The sequence below is a fragment of the Dama dama genome, chromosome 32 (genome assembly GCF_033118175.1).
Source record: "Dama dama isolate Ldn47 chromosome 32, ASM3311817v1, whole genome shotgun sequence".
Taxonomy (NCBI): Eukaryota; Metazoa; Chordata; class Mammalia; order Artiodactyla; family Cervidae; genus Dama; species Dama dama.
In genome coordinates this window covers 7,677,508-7,705,386 of record NC_083712.1, presented here as the reverse complement: position 1 = coordinate 7,705,386, position 27,879 = coordinate 7,677,508, and the positions used below count along the sequence as shown (strand labels likewise).

Here is a 27,879-nt window from a genome sequence, read left to right as displayed (position 1 = left end):
AAAACTAGTGCAGGAGATAGGAAATACACAGCTCATTTGTGACTCTGAGCATAGTTATGATTAGAAGCATAGTTATCTAAAGACCCAGCCATAGATACAAGAATAGGTAAGAGATGGAAATAAAATAATCATTCAGTAGTAAAGAAGCTGAAACAATGGCTTAATAGAAGTAAAGCAGCAGTGTATGATGACAGTATTCATTTTGAATAACATCTGGAGGTATATAAAAATCATTTTAATTGTAATAAAATGTGCACCTTCATATTTCCTTTGACTGCATTTGTTTCAAGTTCAGAAAATGCCCCTCACCAATGACACTGCACTAAGAGAATTCATTCTCCTGGGGCTCACGGATTGCTCAGAGCTCCAGGCTCTCCTCTTTGTGCTATTTCTGGTTATTTACCTTGTCACCCTCCTAGGCAACCTGGGCACGATGATGTTAATCAGACTGGACTTTGGACTTCACACACCCATGTCCTCCTTCCTCACTCATTTTTTCCTGGTAGACTTGTGCTATACCTCTACTGCAGCCTCACAGATGCTGACTAATCTGGTATAACAGAAGAAGACCATCAGCTTTGCAGACTGCTTTGCACAATGTTACCTTTTCATAGCGCTTCTCCTCACTGATAAGTTTTACATGTTGGCAGCAATGGCCTATGACCGCTCTGTGGCCATATGAACCCTCTGCACCCATATGAACCCTTTAACAGTGTGAAGATGTCCAGGTGTGTCTGCATAAGCTTGGCCACATTCCCTTATGTCTATGGCTTCTCAGATGGACTCTTCCAGGCCATTATGACCTTCCACTTGACCTTCTGTAGATCCAACATCATCAACCATTTCTACTGTGCTGACCCGCCACTCATTATGCTTGCTTGCTCTCAAACTCACGTCAAAGAGCTTGCTTTGCTCATTTCAGCAAGCTTCAACCACTGCAACTCCTTCATCATCATCCTGTGTCTTATGCCTTCATTCTCGCTGCCATCCTCAGGATCACATCTGCAGAAGGAAGGCACAAGGCAATTCTTCAGCTGTGGCTCCCATATTACAGTTGAAACTGTATATTATGGGTTTCTTCTGCACATATTTAAGATCACCAACAGGTAAGAATGCTGAGGGATCCAAGATAATAGCTGTTTTCTACACCTTTGTAATTCCAGTACTTAATCCATTGATCTACAGCCTGTGGAACAACGATGTAAAACAAGCATTGAAGAGAGTCCTCCGAAGAAATATGGTCACTAAGGTGGCAATGCCTCAATTTCCAATAAACTATAACTCTTAATCTTTGGCTCAAATATCTTTACATTTATAAGATCAGTTTTCATATTCTTTGTGTCTGTGTTTCAATTGTTCTTGGGACTGAGAATAAATAAGCTGTCCTTAGTCTAGACTGCTGCCCTTTAATATGTTTTCCTGGGTTGGCAGTAGTAACATTTCCTAGGATATTGTTATAAATGAAGCCTAAAATTCTGCACCTCAGATCCACTATTTCAAAACTGCTTTTAGAACCAAATTATAGGTTCTTTTAAGTCATTACATTTTGAGGAGCCTCTGTCTAAGTGAAAATTCCTACTAGGTATTCCCTGGAGCACTGGTATGCTCTTACTGTTCACAATAGTAAACAGGATACACATGCTCTGAGCTCAGTTCTTTGAATTTATGCTCTTTTTATTACCATCTATTTTGAGGGACTAAGAATCTTTAAGAAGACCCACCTTCTGTACCCTTCCCCTAATTTACTAAGTAAAACTGTGAACTATGGGTCATGATAATGTTTTTCTGGTTCTTATGAATGCACTTGTTTGATGGTCAGTCTGGAATGAGAAGAAATAATATAATCATCCTTCTTTCCCCAGACAGCTGTTTGTGGATCTGGTTTGAGGCCTCTGATCTGTAGGGACCTACTTTCTACCTCAGATCTGCAAGTGTAAATCCACTTACTCAGGTCTATGGAAATAAAAAATGCTTTTTGTATCATTGACTCTGAAAAATTTAGATTACTTGGGGTTACCTTTTATTTTTTTCTAGATTTTTTAATGATAATTTGAAATATTGATTTGAATCTTCTTTTCTTATATAAAAATCTTTGTAGATTTCACATATGTATTGCTTGAGCTGAAAGTCATTCACTTTGATATATTTTATCCCTGATAATTGCAATATTTTCTTATTTTTCTGTGCCTCTGTTAACTTGTGTGCTATTTAGAAAACAGTGCTTAATTAACATATATTTGGGATTTAAAGAGATATTTCTTTATCACATGTTTTTTTACTTATTTCTGTTGTCAGAGATGACATATCTTATGATTTTAACTTTGAAAATTTATTTGGACTATGTTTATCTGCTTTATTGATATGCATTTGACATAAAATATTGTATAAGCTTAAGATGTGATGCTTTGATATATGCATGTATTACAAAATGATTATCATAATAATATTAGTTGTCACATGTATCATCTCATACAAGTATAAATTTTTGTTGTTATTATTGGCAGTGAAAACCTTTAACATCTACTCTCTTAGCACTTGCGCATATACATCATATAGTTAAGTGTTGTCACTATGCTGTATATTAGATTCCCAGAATTTGTCTTATAACTGGAAGTTGGTTCCTTTGGCCAACTTCTTCCCATTTCCCTAACCTCCAGGTCCTGATACTCATAGCTCCATTCTATACTTCTGAGAGTGTGATGTAGATTCCACAAAAAGATCACACTGTATTTAATACTTTTCTTCCTGTTTGTCTGACTTGTCACCCTTAATGTAATATCATCAACACTCACTTATGTTGTAGCAAATGGCAGTTACCCTCTTTTATTTTGTTATTTTGACTGAATAATATTCCATTGTATATGTCTTTATATATATATATATATATGTATGTATAATATAAGTCATAGTAAGAGCTTTGATTTCAATATATCCTTCGTATGATGTGTTCTATAGAAAGATTCATTTGTCTCCAGATTTTCCAGTTAGACTAAGAACTACTTAAGCACATGGTTTATACCATTTTTATCTTTGTATCTCTTGAATAAGATAATAATTGAATACTTGGTAAATGAGAAGAAAATGCAGTCATGCTATTTTCACATTTATCCTGTATATTTTCATTTGTGGTCAAATAAATAGCATTGCTAAATTACATGCTCACTAGGTTTCTATAAAATATTACTTTCCAACACCTGGGCCTCACATTGTGCACTGACTTTATGACAACTCATTGTGATATCTTGTCCCAGTGATTTTTCTTCCTGTGTCTTATAATTTAATCACTTTATTATGGATATTAAAATCTTTTTAACAAGCATTCACTCAATAGTAATTTAGGGGAAGGCACTTACAAAAACACCATTCAAATTGAAACGGTAATACAGAAACATCATAGTGTATGAATTATGTAATCATTTTATACTTTTATTAATTGTTCTATTGACCCAGTTGAAAAAAGTGGTGATCCATAATGCAAAAATCTCTTGAAAATCCAAAGCCATCAGTTCAAAATAACTCAAATTGATGAAATATAATTGTGAAAATCCCAAGACTCTAATGAGTATAAATCCATATAAATTACTACTTCTCAGGAGATTTCTCTTGCAATAACATTGCAATTATTTTTTTTCCGAATGTGCTGGAAAATGCTTTAGGAATAAAAGCTCCAAATTATAAGGAGGATATAAATCATTCTTAGCAAACTCATCACTTGGGCTACTAATATCTCTGAGAGAATCTTTCCTTGGGTCAGGTAGGAATAAAAATTCTGACTTCTGTACCTGAACTTTCTCTCACTGTTTCAGTTTTGAATCTTCACCCATTAGGAGTCAGATGACAACAAAAACAGTTTTGAAAGTTATCTTAATTTCTTAGCTAGTTAAAATGAGTCACTGGGCATAAATTTTTTATTTAGATTGGTCTGTGTTTACGCTCATCATTCTACAAATAACATTATTTTCATTCACTCAGTGATTTAACACTCATCAAATAACCATATTACAGTGAGCACTTGACAATCATATAAACCTTTTTAGAGTAATATCTATTGAAAGAATATCCCACCCCCCCAAAAAAAAACTGTATGATATAATTTAAAAGAGAGACAGGAATTATACTCATTCTAGCAAAAAATAAAACTGATTAAAAATATATGTAGATAAAGTCTGATATTGAATAGGTGAAGACTCTGAAGTCCATGGGAGAAAGTCATTTATAGCAAGATAAACAGATTATTTTATAAATGAAAACTCAAGACAGGTTTATTGATATAACATTGGGTAGTACAAAAGCACTGTGTGTATTGTAATGTACCTTGTCCTTACATTTGTGAGATATTGGACTGGAAAGACATAGGAGGGAGAAGAGCTGGGGTTTATTATGGCGCAGCAGACAAGGGTGGCTCCCCTTGGGAAATTTATATTCACTTGAGATGCATGAGTCCATCATCTACATGACTTATCTGTCTTCTTCATTTACTATCTTAAAATATCATTACTTGCCAAGCTATTCTTAGAGACTTATCTATGTCTTTATGGCCAGTTGAGATAGTTTCTAGACTGGAGCTGAATTTCACTAACTCACTTCCACTTTCTGTTGTCCTTTTCTTGGCTTCAGTATACCCTATTCTCCTACCATTTCATCTTAAAGGACCACACAATTGTAGATGTGGGTACTTAAAATTTTTAGTAAATGTGACAACAGTTCAAGATTAGTCTGCTACACTATTTTAAATGGACCCGGAAGAGGGAAAACTTTTCTTCTATAAACATTTCAATGTATTCCAGGTAACAGTGTCACTTTAAGAGGTGAGCTTTGTAATTTCACTGATTGATATTTTTCTTGTTGTGGTTTGTTTTTCTTGGTGAGGGAGAAGAGGAAATTCTTGGAAATCCAAGATTCTACTGAATATTTACTATGTTTCTCAATTTATCATAAATGGCACCTCTGGTTTTTGGATCAATAGTTCCTACTAAATTGCAAGTAAAGCTTTTTTTCCTCACATCTGTGCATAGCAAAGTATAAACATATATGAATATCAACATCCTTGTGAATCAAATTCATTAGGATAAACAAATCTATATTTTCTGTGTTACCTAGCTTATTCTGGTTTGTTCCAAACCAGAAGAAAGCAGTTTGACATTATTTAGCCAGTGAAACATAATGTGGAGTTTATTTCAGTTATATTTCTTGAGAAAAGAAAAGTAACCTAGACTTTAAAAAACTGGTTACTACCTACCTTGACTACTAATGACCCAGAATTTCAAACTGGATGTTAAAAAAAAAAAAAATCAATTTCCCACAAGAAAACCGTTTTTAGAAGGATGTCTAGTTCCTTGCCTTACTGAAGTTTACTTAATGTTTTTGTGTGATATTTCTCCAACAGAGAGCAAAATATTCATGGTTATTTTAAAACTAGTTCAGCAATGTCTCCAACAATTTTTCCCCAAACTTTAAACTTTTTAGTTTGTATTGAGGTATAGCTGATGCAATAATTTAATACAAATTATTTAGCATTCCATATCAGAAAAGGAGTTAAAAATGAAACAGTTGTGGAGGATAAATTTAGTTACCACTTTGATAAGTACCAAAGAAACAGTATTTCTAACCATAGGAAATACTGGGTGCAGTAAAAATTAAATGGAAAGCTATCAAGGTCATTCTCATAGCCATTGGACATGAGTCTTTGACCTATCTCAGGCTCTATAGCCATTTGCTTATGGAAACAGAACTAATCTTCAATTGAATTTCTATTAAAAGTTCAGATATTTTCAGAGGAAAAAGAAAGACTTTAACTCTAAAGCAACGATTGAATTTATCAAAAATATTTAATGCCATTTATATTTGTAAGATGCACATTTAAGTTTTCAAAGAATTTTTAACTGAGATGTTGAGAATTATGTTTTCCAGTTACCACAGGCCATTAAAGTATGAGTTAGACAAAAAATGTAATTAGAGCACTCTTGATAATAGTGTCATGGATGGCAAAATAGAGGTGAAAAAAGAGAGAGGAGGAGAAACTCAGGCGGATATGATTTTTAAAAGAGCATAATATTACTAATTTCAACACAACTTAAAATGTGTGAAAATTATAAATATTTGAAAGTACTTAAAATATTTGCTTTCAGAGTAGTTGGAGTGCGCAGGCTTAGCTGTCCCGCAGCATGTGGGATATTCCTACCCGGGACCAAACCCATCTCCGCTGTGCTGACAGGCAGATTCTTCACCACTGAGCCACCAGGGAAGCCCTGATGAATAGTTTTGAAAATAGTAATATAAAAAACTCAGGTTATAGCAAACAACAAACAATCCAGCTGCAGAATTTTTCTAAAGGTAAACAAAATAGAAAAGCATAATTGCTTTGTAAAATTGAACCAACCATGTGCGTGGGAGGAAGTACTACTATCAAAATATAGTCCTTTTTTTTTTGTTTCCCCTAAATCGTGGAGTGTGCTCATTGAACCTATTTAAAGGAAAGAATACCTATTTAAAGGAAAGAATAATCAAATTAAATTCTCTCTTTTATTTTTTATTATATCTATTTTTGTTTTTTGTTTTTTTTTTGCTAAGTCATGTACGACTCTTTGCAGCCCCCGTGAAGTGTAGCATGCCAGTCTTCTCTGTCCATCACTAGCTCCGAGTTTGATCAAACTCTTGTCTATTGAGTCAGTGATGCCATTTAGCCATCTCATCCTCTGTTGCTCCCTTCTCCTCTGCCTTCAATTTTCCCCAGCATATGGATCCTTTCCATTGAGTCAGCTCTTTGCATCAGGTGGCCAAAGTACTGGAGCTTCCCAGCTTCAGCATCAGTCTTTCCAATGGATATTCAGGATTGATTTCCTTTAGGATGGACTGATTTGATCTCCTTGCTGTCCAAGGGACTCTCAAGAGTTTCCAGCACAGTAGTTCAAAAGTGTCAATTCTTCAGCACTTAGCCTTCTTTATTATCCAACTCTCATATCCAAGCATGATTACTGGAAAAACCACAGCTTTGTCTATAGGAAACTTTGTCGTATTTTTGTCTTTATTAGTTGCTAAAGGTAATACAGTGACCAAACAGGTGCTCTTATTTAGGACATAAATGTAGAGATTTAAAGATTAGATAAGTATCTTTATGCCATTGAAATGGAAGCTTTGTATATTCTAAAGTAATATTTTTTTCCAAATGGACTCGTCATTCTGGTGAGTGAAAGAATTAGTTGCTCAGTCATGCCTGACTCTTTGTGCCCCAAAGATTGCATCGTCCATGGGATTTCCAGGCAAGAATACTGGAATGGGTTTCCATTTCATACTCCAGGAGATCTTCCCCACCCAGGGACTGAACCCGGGTCTACCTACATTGCAAGCGAATTCTGTACCAATAAGCCAGAGAAACCCAAGTGCTCTGGTAAGAGTACTCTTATTATTTACATAAATTCTGATTCTCTAATTATTGTATTTTCCTCCCAAAGACCGAAGGCGTAGATTTAAGCCCGGAAAATTATTTACTTGACAAATTAACAGAAAGCATGGGATCTAATCTATCTCCATAATTTGGGTGTAACACACACTTTCCAGAAAAATTCAGAGATATGCAACCTTATAGCTTTCAAGGGTATCTACACTTCTTAGCTTGTTATGGGGACTTTCAGTTTATTTAACTGTTTTCCCTTTAAAATGTTTTTTTTTTTTTTTTTAATACTGTAAAAAATTCATCCTTGTAGAAAATTCATCCTTGAAGATATACCTATGGGTTTATTTGATTTCTCTTGAAAGCCTTTTGTCTCTCTGCATGTTCACTCTATCTGAAAGTACACTTTACCCTTGTCCTTGTAGAAAATTCTTAGTTTTCCTTTAAGCTCTTGTTAAATGTCATTATTCTTTGATCCATATACTGATTCTAGAACACAATTAAGTACTGCATCCAAATCTTTATTATTGAATTAATCACTTCTAATGTTAATTTTCTTTTCATTTATCTCCTTTACCATGAAGACACCAAACAGATCTTTTAAGGCAAGCACTGTTACCATTTATCTTTATTTCCCTGGCAAAGTGACTCACATACATGTAGGGTTGACTGCAGTTTGTTACAAAGATTACCTGATTATAATGACTAACTCATATGCCATCTTGGAAGTATCACAAAATTAAAGTAGCTAACTTCTGAGGGTACTTCATTCAACCTCTAGGAACAACTTAGATACTGTAAATATAGTCAATATATTGTTATCTGTATTTCAATAGATCAAGCACACAGATTTCTTTTGTTGTGCTCTGGTTAAGAATAGGTTTAAAATTCATATTATTTGCCAATACTGTATTTTGTAAGTTTTACATAAAAAACAATAAATTCTGATAGCTCTTTAAATTTGGAAGCTCTTCAGGTCTTAGATTTTAATACTTCCCTGGTTGCTCAGACGGTAAAGCTTCTGCCTACAATGCGGGAGACCTGGGTTCAATCCCTGGGTCAGGAAGATCCTCTGGAGAAGGAAATGGCAATCCACTCCAGTACTCTTGCCTGGAAAATCCCATGGACAGAGGCTCATGGTAGGCTACAGTCCATGGGGTCACAAAGAGTTGGACACGACTGAGTGACTTCACTTCACTTAATATCTCAGAGGGCTCAGATGATAGATAATCTGTCTGCAATGTGGAAAACTCATGTTCAATATCTGAGTCAGAAATATCCCCTGGAGAAGGTAATGGCAACCCACTCCAGTATTCTTGCCTGGAGCATTCCAAGGCAGGGGGATGGTGAGCAACAGTCCTTAGGGTTGCAAAGAGTGACACAACTGAGGATTTACACACACACACACACACACACACACAAGATCTTAGAACACACAACTTAGAACGACCAGTTAAAATTAGACTATCGTGAGTGGCTGCTGACCATTTATCTTGGGACCACCACCTAGTTAACTTAAGTTCATTCTTATAATCACTCTGATGGGCTTCCCAGATGGCACTAGTGGTAAAGAACCCACCTGCCAATGCAGGGAATTTAACAGACACGGGTTCCATCCTTAGGTCAGGAAGATCCACTGGAGGAGGGCATGACAATACACTCCAGTATTCTTGACTGGAATATTCCATGACAGAGGAGCCTGCTGGGCTGTAGTCCATGGAGTCTGACTCACAAAGAGTCAGATATGACTAAAGCAACTTAGCACACAGGCACATACTCACCCTTATTATCTAAATGGCTCCCACAGGCATTTGAGTTTTTGTTTCTTATCGTATGTAGTATACAGCTTATAAAATAGCACATGACAACACTGAGAATCCACAATGAAAATATACTGAATCTGTAATGAGAAGTCTGGAAAAAGAAGTCCTCATTTCATTCTTTCATTATCATCTATATTGTCTGAACTGATAATCTTTTCCTGAAAGTATAATCCTCTCATTATATTTCAGTTCAGTTCAGTTCATTTCAGCCACTCAGTCGTGTCCCACTCTTTGCTACCCCATGAATCCCAGCACACCAAGCTTATCTGTCCATCACCAACTCCTGCAGTTTACTCAAATCTATGTCCATTGAGTCAGTGATGCCATCCAGCCATTTCATCCTCTGTCGTCCCCTTCTCCTCCTGCCCCCAATCCCTCCTAGCATCATGATCTTTTCCAATGAGTCAACTCTTCACATGAGGTGGACAAAGTATTGAGTTTCAGCTTCAGCATCAGTCCTTCCAATGAACACCCAGGACTAATCTCCTTTAGGATGGACTGGTTGGATCTCCTTGTGGTCCAACAGACTCTCAAGAGTCTTCTCCAACACCACAGTTCAAAAGCATCAACTTTTCAGTGCTCAGTTTTCTTCACAGTCCAACTCTCACATCCATATATAACCACTGGAAAAACCATAGCCTTGACTAGATGGATCTTTGTTGGCAAAGTAATGTCTCTGCTTTTTAATATGCTATCTAGGTTGGTCATAACTTTCCTTCTAAAGAGTAAGCATCTTTTAATTTCATGGCTGCAATCACCATCTGCAGTGATTTTGGAGCCCCAAAAAATAAAGTCTGAAACTGTTTCCACTCTTTACCCATCTATTTGCCATGAAATGATGGGACCTGATGCCATGATCTTAGTTTTCTGAATGCTGAGCTCTCCTCTTTCACGTTCATCAAGAGGCTCTTTAGTTCCTCTTGATTCCAGCCTGTGCTTCTTCCAGCCCAGTGTATCTCATGATGGACTCTGATGTAAGTTAAATAAGCAGGTGACAATATACAGCCTTGATGTACTCCTTTTCCTATTTGGAACCAGTCTGTTGTTCCATGTCCAGTTCTAACTGTTGCTTCCTGACCTGCATGTAGGTTTCTCAAAAGGCAGGTCAAGTGGTCTGGTATTCCCATCTCTTTAAGAATTTTACAGTTTAGCGTATAGGATTATCATTACCATCTTTCTAAATTCCATATATATGTGTTAGTATGCTGTATTGTTCTTTATTGTGATCCACACAGTCAAAGGCTTTGGCATAGTCAATAAAGCAGAAATAGATGTTTTTCTGGAACTTTCTTGTTTTCTCGATGATCCAGCAGATATTGGCAATTTGATCTCTGGTTCTTCTGCCTTTTCAAAAACCAGCTTGAGCATCTGAAAGTTCACAGTTCATGTATTACTGAAGCCTGGCTTGGAGAATTTTGAGCATTATTTTACTAGTGTGTGAGATGAGTTCAATTGTACGGTAGTTTGAGCATTCATTATAATTAGTATCATGTAAACTCTGCATTAGAATGATTCTATCTCTGTTAATTAGGTTTTTTTATATAACTTCTTGATATTGCAAGTCTGTAAAGAAGACAATCGAACTATTTATTATATAAATTGACCTAAATTGAATTAATTGAACTATATGATGCTAGGAAGGTTAGAGTCAAATTTCTGTTCCACTAGCAGCACAAAGTTACCGAATTTTGTTATGTGCTATAAACTCCTTAAATGCTATCTTGGATAAATGAAAAATGAATAAATAAGTGGATAAGCAAACAAAACTTTGATTAAGCTTTTGCCGCTTCACCTTTCCCCTATCCAAGTCTCTCTTCCTTTATTCACATAAAGTCATCTGAATGAAAAACTCTTCCTCTAATTCATGCAGGACTTTGTTATTTCTGAATCTTTGCCTTTGGTCTATTCACATAAGAATGCTACATCCTCCTGTACTGGGGGGACTTAATAGTAAAGTGGGATTTCCCCGGTGACTGAGACAGTAAAGAATCTGGCTGCAATGAGGAAGCGTCAGGTTTGATTCCTGGGTTGGGAAGATCCCTTGGAGAGGAGAATGACTACTCACAATAGTAAGCTTGCCTGGAGAATTCCATGAACAGAGGAGGCTGGCAGACTATAGTCCATGAGTTAGCAAAGAGTTGGAGATGAGTGATCAGTAAAATAGGCCTCAGTAACTTTTCTTCAAATTCCTATAATGTGGGGCTCTAATACTCAGTGGTAAAGAATCCACCTGCCAATGCAGGAGATGCGGGTTCAATCTCTGGGTCAGGAAGATCCCCTTAAGAAGGAAATGGCAACCCACTCCAGTATTCTTGCCTGGGAAATCCTATGGACAGAGAAGCCTGATAGGCTATAGCCCATGGGGTCACGAAAGAGTTGAGCATCACTTAGCAACTAAACAACAACAACAATACAGTAAGTAGGAAATATGATTCTCAAAGTGTGAATTTCTAAGTATTAACACACTGGGAAGCTTCCAGTGGTTAAGACTCTGCTTCCACTGCAGGGGGCACAGGCCAGGTCCCTGATACCTGGTCAGGTAACTAAGATACTGCATGTGGCATGACTAATAAACAAATAAATATGCACATACTATTAAAGACTGCAAAAGTGTTTCCAAACATGTTCACCATTTTGTCCAGAATCATCCCTGGGGCCAATGATGAATCTACAGTTTTATAGCAATCTGTAAGCAACAGTTGGTGGTTGAAGCCATTTTAAGATAGACTTTGGGTCATAATTCCCTCATTCAAAATAAGGTGGAGACACTGGAGCCATTCTGTTTGGGAATCATCTGTACATTGTATACCTAGTTATTAGGGGTTATGACCTTATTAAAAGTCTTACCTCCTACAGTCTTAGACTATGTCTGATAAAAGCTAAGCATGAGGATAGCTGAGGGTAGAAGAAAAAGAGAGAAAGGGAATACAAGAAAGAGAGAGAAGAAATGTATGATGGACTTCTCATTCACTTCTTATTTTAATTTATCTAAGTGAACAATGCTGGCACCTAAGAAAATGGGCAGAGGAAATTCCACCTTGGTGACTGAATTTGTTCTCTTGGGATTAACAGATCGTCCAGATCTTCAGCCCATCCTTTTTGTGCTGTTCCTGGGGATCTATCTGATCACCATGGGAGGGAACCTTGGGATGTTGCTATTGATCAGGATAGATCCGCGTCTCCACACCCCTATGTACTTCTTTCTTGCTAGTTTGTCCTGCTTGGATTTGTGCTATTCCACTAACGTGACTCCCAAGATGTTGGTGAACTTCTTATCAGAGAAAAAAACCATTTCCTACACTGCTTGTTTAATCCAGTGCTATTTTTTCATTGCCATGGTGATTACTGAATATTACATGCTAGCTGTGATGGCTTATGATAGGTACATGGCCATCTGTAATCCTTTGATTTATAGCAGCAAGATGTCTAAAGGGGTCTGCATTTGCCTGATTGCTGGTCCATATACCTACGGATTCCTTAGTGGCCTGATGGAAACCATGTGGACATACCACTTGACTTTCTGTGGCTCCAATGTCATTAATCACTTCTATTGTGCTGACCCACCCCTCATTCGACTCTCCTGCTCTGACACTTATATTAAGGAGACTTCCATGTTTGTGGTGGCAGGATTTAACCTCTCCAACTCTCTTCTCATAATCCTCATCTCCTACATTTTTATTCTCACTGCCATCTTGAGGATGCGTTCTGCTAAAGGCAGGCACAAAGCTTTTTCCACCTGTGGGTCCCATCTGGTGGCAGTGACTGTGTTTTATGGGACCCTGTTCTGTATGTACGTTAGACCTCCCACAGACCAGTCAGTGGAGCAGTCCAAAATCATTGCTGTTTTCTACACTTTTGTAAGCCCTATGTTGAACCCCATCATTTATAGTTTGAGGAACAAGGATGTGAAACAAGCTTTTTGGAAATTGATCAGAAGAAAGGTACTTTTGAACTAAACTTGCATTGTTTTTTTCTTTATGTATTAAATAAAAGTTATATTTATGAGAACCAGATCCAATGTTTAACTGTATTGCAGAAATGTCGATTTTAAATCCATGATTAAAAGCTATAAGCTAATGACAGAAAAGCTAAAGACTCAGTTTATAGTTTTACAGGTGACATGGGAGTGCATTGTGTGCAAAAGGTTGGGCATTATATATGTAGGTATTTTACTTTTACGTGTATATCTGTATATATACATTAATTTTACATTAAAAGTTATACATTCTCATAGTAAAACATTTAATCTCTAAAAGAATATAAAGTAAAATATTTCCTTTTCTTTGCCCCACTCTGATCTTCCAATCTTGCTTCTCAAATTTACCATTATTAACATTTCTTTATATTTCTAGAATATTTCTCTATATCCACAAATCAATGTATGATATGGCCATATATGTACATATATATACAAAATTGTTAATAACACATGTTGACTATGGTGAGCTAAGTTATAGTATTTTATAATTTTGTAGCATTTACCATGCAGGGTCTTTGATCCCATGGTTTAGAAGAATGTGATCACAACTGCTGATAAGACTTGCTGTCACCTCGGGGAGACAATGTGTGATGGCACCCTCATGTCCATGAATGACACCCATTTATTTTTCTCCACCTGTGACAGACATTTTCAATTAGACAGTTTCCTCCTTAGGCCATAACAGAAAACAAACATTTCCAAACAATTTATTTTTATTTATTAATTCCTGAAACAAAGAATGGTTCAAACAAAGATTTAGGGTTTGCCTCCGGAGGAATTATATCATCTCTAGAGTTTATCAACGTCATTCTGACCTCCTAGGGTTTTCATGCTTTCTCTCCTCTCTAGTAATCTATTTTTTCAGGAAGTGGCAGATATTTTCTGTCAATACCATGGTTCAAATTTTACCCACGATTGTCCTTTGTCACAATTAATTCTTATATATCCAAGTTGATGAATGTTTAGCAGGTATCTACAATGAGCCAAGAACTGCTTCACGTACCAAGGAACCTGCAAGGAGCACTAGTGTTGCACAGTTTCTTGAAACTGTAAACATACAAGTCAAAAAATTGTGTTAAGTGCTATAATAAAGAAAAAGAATGAGCTGATGCTATAGAGGAAATAATCCATTTATTCTGAGTAAATTGAAGTGAGTCTGATAATTGCGCAAAACAAAAACATTCATCTTTTATGCACCTGCCAAAATATACCAATAAGTCCCATTCAATATTATGTCAGGCCAGGCAGTGTCTGAACAAAATCAGTGTCCAATGTTACTTTCAAAGGAAAAGGATGACACAAATATTATTATTCCCCCAACTGACACCTTTCTTTCTCATTTGTATTTCAAAGCATCCTTTTCACCTTAGAGCTTATTTTTGCTCAATATTTTTATAGTCATTAATTCTGTGTTATCCCATACAATTATTTCAATCTTTCCATTACTAGATATTGTTATTGAAATAGCTTTATTTTGAAAGTCAGATTGCTTATAAATTTTGTTATAACATACATACAAATAAATAGCTATTCTTTTAACTTTTAACATTCAATTTATAGTTTGTTGAATTCTACTTAAATATCTAGAGAGCTATTGTTTTTAAGCATACAAACATATTCAGTTATGTAAAACTAGCCCTTTTATTATTTCAAATGTTGTGATCCCAGGGTCCATGTCTCTATCTTTACAATCTAGACGAGCTTGACACGAAATAAAAGTCCAGTAATGACTGCAACATTAAAAAAATGCCCATTTTGAAAGTGAACAAAGTCCCTCCCTTTTTGCAAATATAAGAAAGTTTTTGGAAAGACCAAGTGACTCTGAGGAAACATTATTTATAAGTCAACAGTACTGTTCAGAAATTCAGGTGACCCATGCTGTCATTGATGTTTATAACTGACATTAGCAATATGGTGCTCATAGTTATGTGCTCATGCACACAAGTTTGAGACATAAGAGGATTTCACCCACTACTTTCATGAACTGACTAATTGGCATCTGATAACCTGTCTTTTTAGTTTCTATTGAACACTGTGTTGGCCATAGAATAAGTATGTGCTCATGAAATGCTTTTTGAAGTAGTGAAGTATTTCAGTAGACCCTGGGTTTCCCTGGTAACTCAGATGGTAAAGAATCTGCCTGCAATGCGGGAGACCCAGGTTCAATCCCTGGGTTGGGAATATCCCCTGGAGAAGGAGATGGCAACCCACTCCAGTATTTTTGCCTGGAGAATCCAATGAACAGAATACCTTGGATTTTTACCTAAAAATTAGGGAATCACTTTATTAATGAGAAAGTCTCTCTTGAAAAATGTTAGAATAGTCTCTTAAATTACTGTTCTCCTTTTAAAGTTAAATCTGACAGATCCTACAGTTACTGAACAAATTGAACAATGTGATGATTGATGTTTCCATGAGAAAATAGAGAATATTTAATGAACATTTCCCTGTTGTTGTTTGCTGTTCAGTCACTAAGTTTTGTCCAACTCTTTGTGACCCCATGGGCTACAGCACACCAGGCTTCCCTTTTCTCCACTGTCTCATGTCCATTGAGTTGGTTGTGCTATCTAATCATCTCATCCTCTGCCACCCTCTTCTCCTTCTGCCTTCAATCTTTCCCAGCAGCAGGGTCTTTTCCTATGAGTCTGCTCTTTGCATCAGGAGGCCAAATTTTTGGTGCTTCAGCTTCAGTATCAGTCCTTCCAATGAATATCCAGGACCGATTTCCTTTAGGATTGACTGATTTGATCTCCTTGCTGTCCAAGGAACTCTCAAGAATCTCCTCCAGCATCACAATTCAAAAGCATCAATTCTTTGACATGCATCCTTTTTCTATGATCCCGCTCTCCCACCCATACATGACAACTGGAAAAGTCACAGCTTTAACAAGATGGACCTTCAGACGGACCTTCTTTGCTTTTTAATATGCTATCTAGTTTGGTCATAGCTTTCCTTCCAAGGAGCAAATGTCATTTAATTTCAAGGATGCAGTCACCACCCACAGTGGTTTTGGATCCCCAAAATATAAAGCCTGTTACTTCTTTTCAACTTCTATTTGCCACAAAGTGATAGGACTGAATACCATTATCTTAGTTCTCTGAATGTTGACTTTCAAACCAGCTTTTTTATTCTCCTCTTTCACTCTCAGCAAGAGGCTCCTTAGTTCCTCTTCAATTTCTGCCATTAGAGTGGTATTATCTGCATATCTGATATACTTTCTTAAGGAGCAATAACTATCATAATATGCATTTTCCTTTCCACCTATCTGAAAGATCACTGGCTCTAACTAGTAGTTTTTTTTTTTTTTTTTTTAATGAAAACCAATCCTGGTGTATTTAAACAAATAGTTGAGTATTTCAAGAAACAGTAATGCTATAAGCTTAATATTTTTATTCATACATGCTTTCTTTGGAGTAGTGGATATTTGAAGAATGTTTAGACTTTCACACTCACACATGTACACATGGAGGAGAGAAAAAGAAATAATAATAATTTTCAAAGATCAGGCACTGTTTTAATATTGGGTTGGCCAAAATGTTTGTTCAACTTCTTCCATCTGATCTTGCAGAAGACCCGAATGAATCTTCCTGGCCAACTTAATATTTGTTGTTTCACTTAATGTTATCACCAATACTATTATTTCAGTATTATAGTTCCCATTTTAGAAATGACCATACAGAGACTACAGATTACTAACATAAAATCTCATAACTTAGATAGTGAAAAGTGAAAGTGGCTCAGTTGTGTCAGACTCTTTGTGACCCCATGGACTGTATCCATGGAATTCTCCAGGCCAGAATACTGGAGTGGATAGCCTTTCCCTTCTCCAGGGATCTTCCCAATGCAGGGATAAAACCCAGGTCTCCTGCATTGTGGGCAGATTCTTTACCAACTGAGCCACAAGGGAAGCCCAAGAATACTGGAGTGGGTAGCCTATCCCTTCTCCAGAGGATCTTCTCGACTGAGGAATCGAACCAGGGTCTCTTGCATTGCAGGCAGATTCTTTACCAACTGAACTATGAGAGAACCCCAGGTTTGTGTGAATGGCTTTGTGAGTGGCTGGCTTTGAAGACTATTTCAAATATGTTTGACTTCTAAGTTTATTGCTTTTTTCTATTATACCATCCTTTTTTTCACTATAGTTTGTTGATGACAAAAACTACCCAATGAATAAAGCTATAGTTTTCTGTCTTCCAATAATGTTATTGACCAGATATTGACCAGGTATTTAACAGTTGCTGGACATTGAATGATATAATCCACCATGAGATGACATCCTATCTTATTATCTATAATAAATTCAACTAAATGTTTAATAAAGTAAGATTTATAATCAGATCCTGACTCCATCATTTGTTAACTAAATTAAGAGTTAGAAGCATGAATTCTGGAATCCAATACACTGAGCAGGTTACTCAACCTCTCCCTGCCTCAGTTTTCTCATCTGTGAGAATAATATATGGTGATTTCTCATAGGGAAGCTGTATAGAGGAAATGGATTATTACCTAAAATATTTAGCAGAGTGCTTGTTACATAATTTTCAATCAATAAAATGAACTCATTTTATTATTAAATAGGAAATTACTCCCTTGTTTGAGACTCTCTCTCCTCATAGCTTTCTTTATTTTTCCATTATTACATTTATTACTGTTTAGATATAATACCCTTATAGGTTTGGTTATTTAATTTAAACCAATGTTTCCCACGATATTATAAATGCCTTAAAAAAAAAAAAAAGTTGAAAAGTGAAATCGCTCAGTTGTGTCTGACTCTTTGCAACCCCATGGACTGTAGCAACCCCAATTCCTCTGTCCATGGAATTTTTCAGGCAAGAGTACTGGAGCGGGTTGCCATTTCCTTCTCCAGGGGATCTTCCTAATCCAGGGATCAAACCCAGGTCTCCCACATTGCAGGCAGATTCCTTACTGTTTAAGCCACCAAGAAATCCCTTTCAATAAACGTCTTAAGGCCAGATATAACGCTTGAAAACAATTATTTCTCTATTACTTAGCCTGGTACATAGTCAGTTCAGTTCAGTTCAGTAGCTCAGTCGTGTCCGACTCTTTGCGACCTCATGAACCCAGCACGCCAGGCCTCCCTGTCCATCACCAACTCCTGGAGTTTACTCAAACTCATGTCCATCCAGTCGGTAATGACATCCAGCCATCTCATCCTCTGTTGTCCCCTTCTCCTCCTGCCCCCAATCCATCCCAGCATCAGGGTCTTCTAGAATGAGCCAACTCTTCGCATGAGATGGCCAAAGTATTGGAGTTTCAGCTTCAGCATCAGTCCTTCCAATGAGCACCCAGGACTGATCTCCTTTAGGATGGACTGGTTGGATCTCCTTGCAGTCCAAGAGACTCTCAAGAGTCTTCTCCAACACCACAGTTCAAAAGCGTCAATTTTTCGGCGTTCAGCTTTCTTCACAGTCCAACTCTCACATCCATACATGACTACTGGAAAAACCATAGCCTTGACTAGATGTACCTTTGTTGGCAAAGTAATGGTTCTGTTTTTTAATATGCTATGTAGGTTGGTCATAACTTTCCTTCCAAGGAGTAAGAGTCTTTTAATTTCATGGCTGCAATCACCATCTGCAGTGATTTTGGAGCCCAAAAAAATAAAGTCCAAAACTGTTTCCACTGTTTCCCCATCTATTCCCCATGAGGTGATGGGACCAGATGCCATGATCTTAGTTTTCTGAATGTTGAGCTTAGTGTTCCCTAAAACATAGGTATGTGATAGATAGAAGATAGATAGATGGATAGATAGAGGTATAGACAGCTTTTACAAAGTGGAAATTACAATTTAAGTCTTATAATGTGAAGAGAATTAGACATCATGTTAACATACTGATGGTATCATAAATGTGTATACTTTATTCATGTGTAATAAATCTGTTTTTATCTCCTTAAACAGAAGAATTCAACTGGAAATGTTCAGAATAAATCAGACAAGAAAGAAGGATTTTAGCCTCCTGAAACTAACCAGTTGTTCAGTTTTGCAACTTGTCTTCTTCATCTTATTCCTATTTCCCTGTATTCTCTTTCTTGTTGAAAACTTAGACCTAACTTTGAGATTCACACTCTCATACTGCCACTTTGCCAATCTGCTGATCTCACACATTCTGGTTAAAATTTTGTTTAAAAAAGTCATATTCTTGTCCAACTTATTTGAAGAGTATAATATGATTACATTCCTGGTAACTCAGGGTTTCCTTCCTGCTGCTCTCTGTGACCATTACATCCATATGATTACCTACTTTTCATGTAGTTTCATGTATTTTTCCTGTAGTTAGGTGCAAAATGTACACTTATGTGGCTAACATTGCCTATACATGAGGTTTTGCATAGATTTATATACAACATCGCAGCTGTTTTCTGCAGAGCTGGTGATATGGAACAGCATTATGGTGTCTTGCCACTTTGTAACTACTAAGATCAAATGAAATTGTTATTTATCATAGATCATATTGGAACTCCAAAATATGGTTAAGGATATATGGTATCTCAAAAACTTACATTTTTACAAATAAATTTTCCATCTTTTTAATATTTGCAAGCCAGAAAAATATCCCTGCTTTGTAATCCTCTTGTGAATATGGTACTTCCTTGGAAGAATGAATAGGGAAATTGAAGTAGTGTCTCTTCTACATGTTTGTGACTCTTCATTTGAACTGCCAAATAAATAGAAAGAATATAAATAATACCACATTTGAATTACTACATATTATTCTTTATCAATAAGGATGAAGAATCACTACCTGAAGAATTTGAACGGCTTATATTTGATTATCTTTTACTATGGGGTGTTGTAAACATGATTTTTGTTTGTTTTATTTGAATAATATAATAAATATTATATTTTTAACAGCATTCAATCTAGAGTCAAGTAATATTTATATCAGTGACTTACCTAAAATTTTTGGTTCTGAATCCTTTATTCCTTACTTTAAACTCATCTGTCTCACACTCTACAAGTAGATGTTCAATGGAAATTTAAATGTTGAATAAATTTTCCTGAGTTTTAAAGAAATAATATGATACCCATTATTGAACTCAGAAAATCAGAATGCATGTAAAAGTAGTCATTGATTTGGAAATTACAGTATATTTAAAATTATTGTTTATTTTGATGATTTTGGGTTGAGAACTCTATTATAATAAAATGGATTTTTCCTAGAAGAATTTCTCTATTTGATAACCTTAATGAAAGTTTGCTTTAGCTAGCAAGACTATGTTGAGGGAAAGTTTCCTCTTATTTCACACCTCAACTGATAGAGATTTTTTTGGGGGGGAAATTATATGATAATATATCTGATAAAAATATATTCACAGCCATGTGTTAACTTTGCTCAACATAAGTTATTAAGGTTTGTCAAGGGTAGAAAACATAGGTTTTAAAAACTATTAAATATACACCCACTGCCATGTTTATTTATGAAGAAAATTCACATTTATTTGCCATACAACTTTCTAGGATAAGGGAAACAGTTGATGAAGTTCTTTTTATAAATATGTTTTGTGAAGAGAGAGAAAAAAATAATTCTGACTAAGACTTTCAAGATAGAGCTAGGCTTTGAAAACTGAGTAGAATTTCAAAAAGGTGTAAGATGGGTGCAAAGACATTTTCTAAAGAAAGAGGCAATAAGAGGCAATTGATGGAAGGAGAATGGTTTGATCATGTGTGGGCCACTGATCATGGATAGAAAATTGAGAAATAGTACACAGGATCACATGAGGTGGGATGGGAATGCTTTGCTAACATACGTAGGATTAAATTTGTTGTAGATAGGAACCAGAGAGACTTTCAAACCTGAGTAGTGACAAGAAGAGTGTAAGACTTTGTCATTATTTGTTATGTTTCTGAGAGACAAGAACTCTGTGAAGAACAATGATTTCTTTTAGCCAAGGTGAAAGTGAAACTGAAGTTGCTCAGTCGAATCCGGCTCTTTGTGACCCCATGGATGGTAGCCTATCAGGCCCCGCGGTCCATAGGATTTTCCAGGCAAGAATACTGGAGTGGGCTGACATTCCTTCTCCAGGGAATCTTCCCAACCCAGGGATCAAACCCAGGTCTCCTGCATTGCAGACAGACGCTTTACCGTCTGAGCCATGAGGGAAGCCCTTTAGCTAAGGTAGACAGTGACTACAGGAGTGGCCACCATTGTTAATCTGGCAAATGACAGTCTCCTTCCCAGACCTTTTATATTCCTCACCAAGACGTGTAGTTTTTTGCTTTCATCTAGGGATATACTTTACAAAAAACACCTATGAATTGGTTATTTGCATGTGTTCATGCTAAGTCTCTTCAATCATGTCCAACTCTTTGTGACCCTATGGACTGTAACCAGCCAGGCTTTTCTGTCCATAAATTCTCTAGACAAGAATACTGAAGTAGGTTACAGTGCCCTACTCTATGGTATCCTCCCAAACCAGGGGTCAAACCCGAGTCTCCTTTGGCTCCTGCATTGCAGGTAGAATCTTTACTGCTGAGCAGCCAGCAAAGCCCGGTTGGTTATTTATCTGCTCTTTTTCTTTACTGTCACTTTAGCTTCCCATTTATTTACAGATTTAGGATTGTGTTGACTAGTTCCCTCTTGTCTAGATCCTAAGATGCATTGCGATGAATCACCCTTGTCTTCCAAATCACTGAACAAAAGCTGAGTTCCACTAACCTCTCAGGAAGAAAACAGCTACTTGTTTATGTATTTTTACTATACCAGTTCAAACAAACTTAAACAATAATCCACACAATAATCAGACATTTAGTGTTCACCAGAAGACAATACATAGAAGAATATGTAGTTTGATTCCAGTTATGTAAAACTCAGAAACCAACACAATGATCTACAATGATACAAATAATCACCTCATCATCACATCATGTAGTCACTCCATCATGTCCAACTCTTTACCACTGCATGGTCCACCAGGCTCCTCTGTCCATGGGATTCTCCAGGCAAGTATGCTGGAGTGAGTTGCCAGTTCCTTCTCCAGGGGATCTTCTGACCCAAGGATTGAACCTGGGTCGCCCACATTGCAGGGAGATTCTTTACCATCTGAATGACCAGGGAAGCCCAGTAAAAATGAAGATGCAGCTGACTTGAGGGACAGTAACTGAGAAAGGAGGTGAGACGTGGATCTGAAGTAGTGTTAATATTCTCCTTGCTTTAGATCTTGGATCTAATAAGTCTGTTTACTGTGTTAAAAATTCATTAACATGTTTGTGTTGTGCACATTTCGTATGTATGTATTAATCTCCACTATAAATATTAAAATATATAAAAATGATACTAGTCTTCAAAGGAAAAAAAAAGCTTTAATCCAATATCAAAGTACTCTGTTTGTCTGTAGAACACAGAGCATATCGATTTGCTAGGACTGCCATAACTAAGTACCACACACTGGGTTGGCTTAAACCAGAGAGATGGATTTCCTCCCAGTTTGAAGGCTATGAATTCAAGATCAAAGTGTCAGTAGAGTTGGTTTCATTATGAAACCTCTTTCTGGCTTGTAGATGGCTGTCATTTCCCTGTGTCTGTAAGTACTCTATCCTCTGTGAGTTTCTATGAGCTGATCTCTCTCTCTCTCTTTTTTTTAATAATAAAAACAGCAGTCATCTTGGGTTTAGACCAACTCATATGAACTCATGACACTTTAATTTCCTCTTTAAAAGCACTATTTTCAAATTCATTCATATTCCAAAGTACTGAAAGCAGAGATTTTGATATATGGATTATGAAGTGAAATGAAAGTTGCTCAGTCGATTCAATGGACTATACAGTCCATGGAATTCTACAGGCCAGAATACTGGAGTGGGTAACCTTTCCCTTCTCCAGAGGCTCTTCCCAACCCAGGGGTTGAATCCAGGTCTCCCACACTGCAGGCAGATTCTTTACCACCTGAGCCACAAGGGAAGCCTGATATGGATTACATGTGTGTGTGTGTTAGTCACTCAGTAGTGTCCGACTCTTTGTGGCCCCATGGACTCCTCTGTCCATAGGATTCTCAAGGCAAGAATACTGGAGTGAATTGCCATTTAAAGGAACACAGTTCAACCCGTAAGACTAAGTAAGGTGGTAACACAATGTGGCACCAAGTTGCCATATGGTGTGGAAGAAATTGCATTAAGCTAATATTATTGCAAATATAATGTAGTATAAGCATTCATGGCAGACATCAATACTATGGTGCAGATTTCCCAATGTAAGAAGAAAAATATTGAGGCTGAAGATTGGACCCCATGGTAAATCTGCATTATGCCCAATTGTTATTTCTCCAGAGAACTCATGTATTGAATTATTTTCTAAAAAAGTATCTGCTTCACCCTCACTTGTTTGTGCAATCTCTTAGGAAATCAGTATAAACCTACAAATGATATATATTCTGCCTTCATCATTCCTCAGAAGAGCCATTGATATTCTTTCTGAAGACAGCTCTTCCCCCATAGGGAGATTTCTTTATTCTACATGTATTTATAACTATCAAAAGCCTACTTACTTGTGTAATCATGTATGATACCAAAATTAGACCTAAGATTTATAAATAACTGTGGGAAAAAAAAGAAATGTCAATGAACATAAAAGTGCAGACATTTAGTGAATATAGATGAAGTCTACATAGAAAAGCAAACACATATTTTAGTTATTATTAGTATGAGTGTTTATTTATTTATTTTTATTTCTTGCCAAAACAGAAGTCAACTCTAGCTTTCTCAAGCAAAAATAAACTGTTTTGGAAACATATGTGGTGTTGTGATCAATGTGCAACCAGAATGCCAGGCATAAAGAAAAAACTCAAGGAGTCTGGAGACCTGTCAGCTCAGACTTAATAGAGTCAGTTCTTCCTTTGCAGGATCAGTCTGGCCTTTAAAGTACACTGCAATCTATTTAATGGAAATGTATGTTGCATTAAAGCAACCACCTTAAATCACTAACGGACTCATGTAAGATATCCAAGGATGAGCATTTGATTTCTGCATATTCTTCTTTGAACACAGAATCTTGGCCCTCAGATTTCACAGTGAAACCAGAAGTGAGACCAGGAACTGAGAATTTTTATCACTGCCAACTCCATACAGGGGGAAATTCTCTATAAAATAACCTAATGGAAGATTAATGGATGGGGAATTTAAAAGCTGGTCAACTGCCAGAATATAATTATGTATTTATTTTTTTTTTAATTTTTTCCATTTATTTTTATTAGTTGGAGGCTAATTACTTTACAATATTGTAGTGGTTTTTGCCATACATTAACATGAATCAGCCCATGGATTTACATGTGTTCCCCATCCCGATCCCCGCTCCTGCCTCCCTCCCCATCCCATCCCTCTGGGTCTTCCCAGTGCACCAGCCCTGAGCACTTGTCTCATGCATCCAACCTGGGCTGGTGATCTGTTTCACCCTTCATAGTATACTTGTTTCAATGCTGTTCTCTCACAACATCCCACCCTCAGTTTTTCCACTTTATTGTAATCCAATATAAATGTAAATGTCAATATCTCACAAAGGAAATTATAAGAAGAAACTTCACATTAGTGACTGAGTTCATTCTCCTTGGACTATCTAGGATCCAAGAATTGCAGATTATCTTCTTCGTGCTGTTTTTCACCATTTATATGGTCACAGTGGCAAGAAATCTTGGCATAATTGTCCTCGTCAGGGTCAATGCCTGCCTCCACGCCCTCAGGTACTTTTTCCTGAGCCACTTATCTTTCGTGGATCTGTGTTTCTCTTCCATTGTGACTCCAAAGATGTTGGGGACTTTCTTATCAGAGAGGAAAACCATTTCTTATACAGCTTGCATGGTTCAGTGTTGCTTTTTTATTGCCTTGCTCCATGTAGAGATCTACATCTTGGCTGTCATGGCCTTTGATCGGTACATGGCCATTTGCAACCCCCTGCTTTATGGCAGCAGAATGTCTAAGTATGTGTATGTGTGCACATCCCTCATCACGGTCCCTTATGTATATGGAGCGCTCACTGGCCTGATGGAAACCTGGTGGACCTACAACCTAGCCTTCTCTGGTCGCAATGAAATTCATCACTTCTACTGTGCTGACCCACAGCTGATTAAGCTGGCTTGTTCTGACACCTATAAAAAAGAATTGTCCATGTTTGTTGTGGTTGATTTTAACTTCACTTGTTCTCTCTTCATCGTCCTCATTTCTTACATCTACATTTTTCCTGCCATGTTGAGGATTCATTCCACAGAAGGTAAGCACAAAGCTTCTCTACCTGGGGCTCCCATCTGACAGCTGTCACTGTCTTCTATACAACTCTTTTCTTCATGTATCTTAGACCCCCTTCAGAAGAGTCTGCAGCAGGGGAAAATGGTGGCTGTGTTGTACACCACAGTGATCCCATGTTGAATCCTGTCATCTACAACCTGGGGAACAAGGATGTGAAAGAAGCTTTGATCAAAGACTTGTTCAGCAGGAAACTGCTTTCTATTAATAGATAAATTCAATGCTACTGTTCTTAAGAATTTTTATTTTCTATAGACAATAACTTCTTCCTATTGCTTCGTTCAGTAATTTGTCCAAATACATATCCTTTTCTTAAAGAGATGGGGGAAATTTCCATGGAGAAAATCTTACTAAAATGTATTTGAGCATCCATGTCAATAGACAGGAATTTTGAATTCTCCAAGAAGTCTTTGCTTGCCCGGACCCAAAATTAAGAACTTATACATTGAGAAATCAATGTCAGTCAAAAAGCTAATTTATATCTTGGAGGATAAAAAAAAAATTAATGCTGGGATAGTATTTTCTTTTTGGAAGGAGTTGGTCATTGTTTTAGACTGTCTCTTAATGGGGTGATTTGCTATAAAATGTAGCTGACAACTTTCAAAAAATTATTGCTGCTCAACTTTACTAAATAAGCATGAATTCCTTGCCACTGAAAACAAACACTTGAACTTTCAAAGAGGGGTAACTTTCCTCCTTACCTTGCTTGAATTCTTTTGACTGGTCTATAATTAAGTTTACACAGATATATAAAGAGGAGGAAAAAAAAAAGCTCATATGTGCAGAAGTCTCATAGGAAGAGACACCCACAGTGACAGAAGCAAGTTGTTTATGTGTCAGTTCCAGACAAAGACAATTATTTGTGAAGATTTTACAAAATAAAGGGGCTTGTGCTTGAGGTTGAGATCTAATGAAAAAAAAATCATGGTTGGTTTACAGTTTTCTTAACTTGAATTCTCTAACTCTAGTGATAAGAATGATTTCTATCTTCCTGGTCTTCAGAGGGTACCCTCACAGGTGAGATTTATTTTCCACCTTTGAGGAAAAGTGGAGGGCTAGAATGTGTTTTTATTATTTTTTGATAGGTATTTCTCAAGTAAACTTAATTCGAAATAATCAACAAGCCACAGCAGTTTACCTTGCTGTGACCTTTTCTGAGCTTCCATGAACTCATTTAGTCAACAGTAGGTCTCACTCCTTTACACCTACCCATCAGCTCAGTTCTATACCCTGCTTCCATCAGCACTCTCTTTAGCCTGAAGCACAAGAAACATGGTCCTCAGCAAATCACACTTTTCCCCCAAGATCTATCTCTGGCTTTTTTTTTTTTTCTTGAGACTTTTGTTGGGGGGGAGGGGCAAGATTAATTGGTCAAGTTCAGTGCTACCTAAAATTCTATGTAAAGAAATATACATAGATATACATAGTTCCCCTGGACTTGAAGCATCCAATTCTAATTTCTCCTACAGGAGCCCTGAATAAGAAAATGGAAACCCATTCCAGTATTTTGCCTGGAGAATTTCACAGACAGAAGACCCCAGTGAGATACAGTCTATGGGATCACAAGGAGTCGGACATGACTGAACAATTAACACAAACACACAAAAAGATAAAAAGTGACTTGATGATTAGTTCAGTCTCTCAGTCATGTCTGACTCTTTGCAGCTCCATGGACCTCAGCATGCCAGGCTTCCCTGTCAAATACCAACTCCAGGAGCTTGCACAAACTCATGTCCATGGAGTCTGTAATGCCATCCAACCATCTCATCCTCTGTCATCCCCTTCTCCTCCTGCCTTCAGTCTTCCCAGAATCAAGGTCTTTTGCAGTGGGTCAGTTCTTCTCATCAGGTGGCCAAAGTATTGGAGTTTCAGTTTCAGCATCAGTCCTTCCAATGAATATTCAGGACTGATTTCCTCTAGGATTAACTGCATTGATATCCTTGCAGTCCAAGGGACTCTCAAGCATCTTCTCCAACACCACAGTTCAAAAGCATCAATTCTTCAGTGCTCAGCTTTCTTGATATTACATGTATTTAAAACTATTATGTCAACCCATATTGCTTAAAACACAGCTATAATAATATAAAATAATTACATAATATATAATATAATAATAGTAATACTTCACAATTGAATAGCAATTTGCAAACCACACAGTCCTTTATGTTATCTCACTTTATTTCACAGAATATTAAGAGTAGAAAATACTTGTTTTCAATGGAAACCCCATGGAACTGAGATTATTTTTCCTGTTTAGAGACAAAGATACTGCAATTCAAATCTCAAAGTGATGAGAGATAGTCCAATCCAGCCCCACCTCTTCCAATCAAGTAGACTTGGGTTTTATGCATGCTGAGGCCAACAGGTCATCTAAAGGTAACTCGGACTTTAAGTATAATCATCTTATGGAATATGACAGGCCAGTGATAAGGCTCAC

At 36.9% G+C, this 27,879-nt stretch overlaps 1 protein-coding gene and 2 pseudogenes across 1 annotated transcript; all 3 read left to right on the top strand.

The window, feature by feature from the left end:
* The first annotated feature begins 298 nt into the window (after nt 1-298).
* LOC133050368 (olfactory receptor 5M11-like) lies at nt 299-1,288 on the top strand (annotated as a pseudogene).
* Nucleotides 1,289-12,212: 10,924 nt separating this feature from the next.
* On the top strand, nt 12,213-13,169 carry LOC133050367 (olfactory receptor 5M5). Its single transcript, XM_061134523.1, has one exon. The coding sequence runs from the start codon at nt 12,213-12,215 to the stop codon at nt 13,167-13,169; it is 957 nt and encodes a 318-aa protein (XP_060990506.1).
* A 120-nt stretch (nt 13,170-13,289) lies between these two features.
* Nucleotides 13,290-25,657, top strand: LOC133050366 (olfactory receptor 5M8-like; annotated as a pseudogene).
* Nucleotides 25,658-27,879: the final 2,222 nt, after the last annotated feature.

Coding starts and splice junctions, on each gene's coding strand:
- LOC133050367 (XM_061134523.1), top strand. CDS start 12,213: ATGCTGGCACCTAAGAAAATGGGCAGAGGAAATTCCACCTTGGTGACT.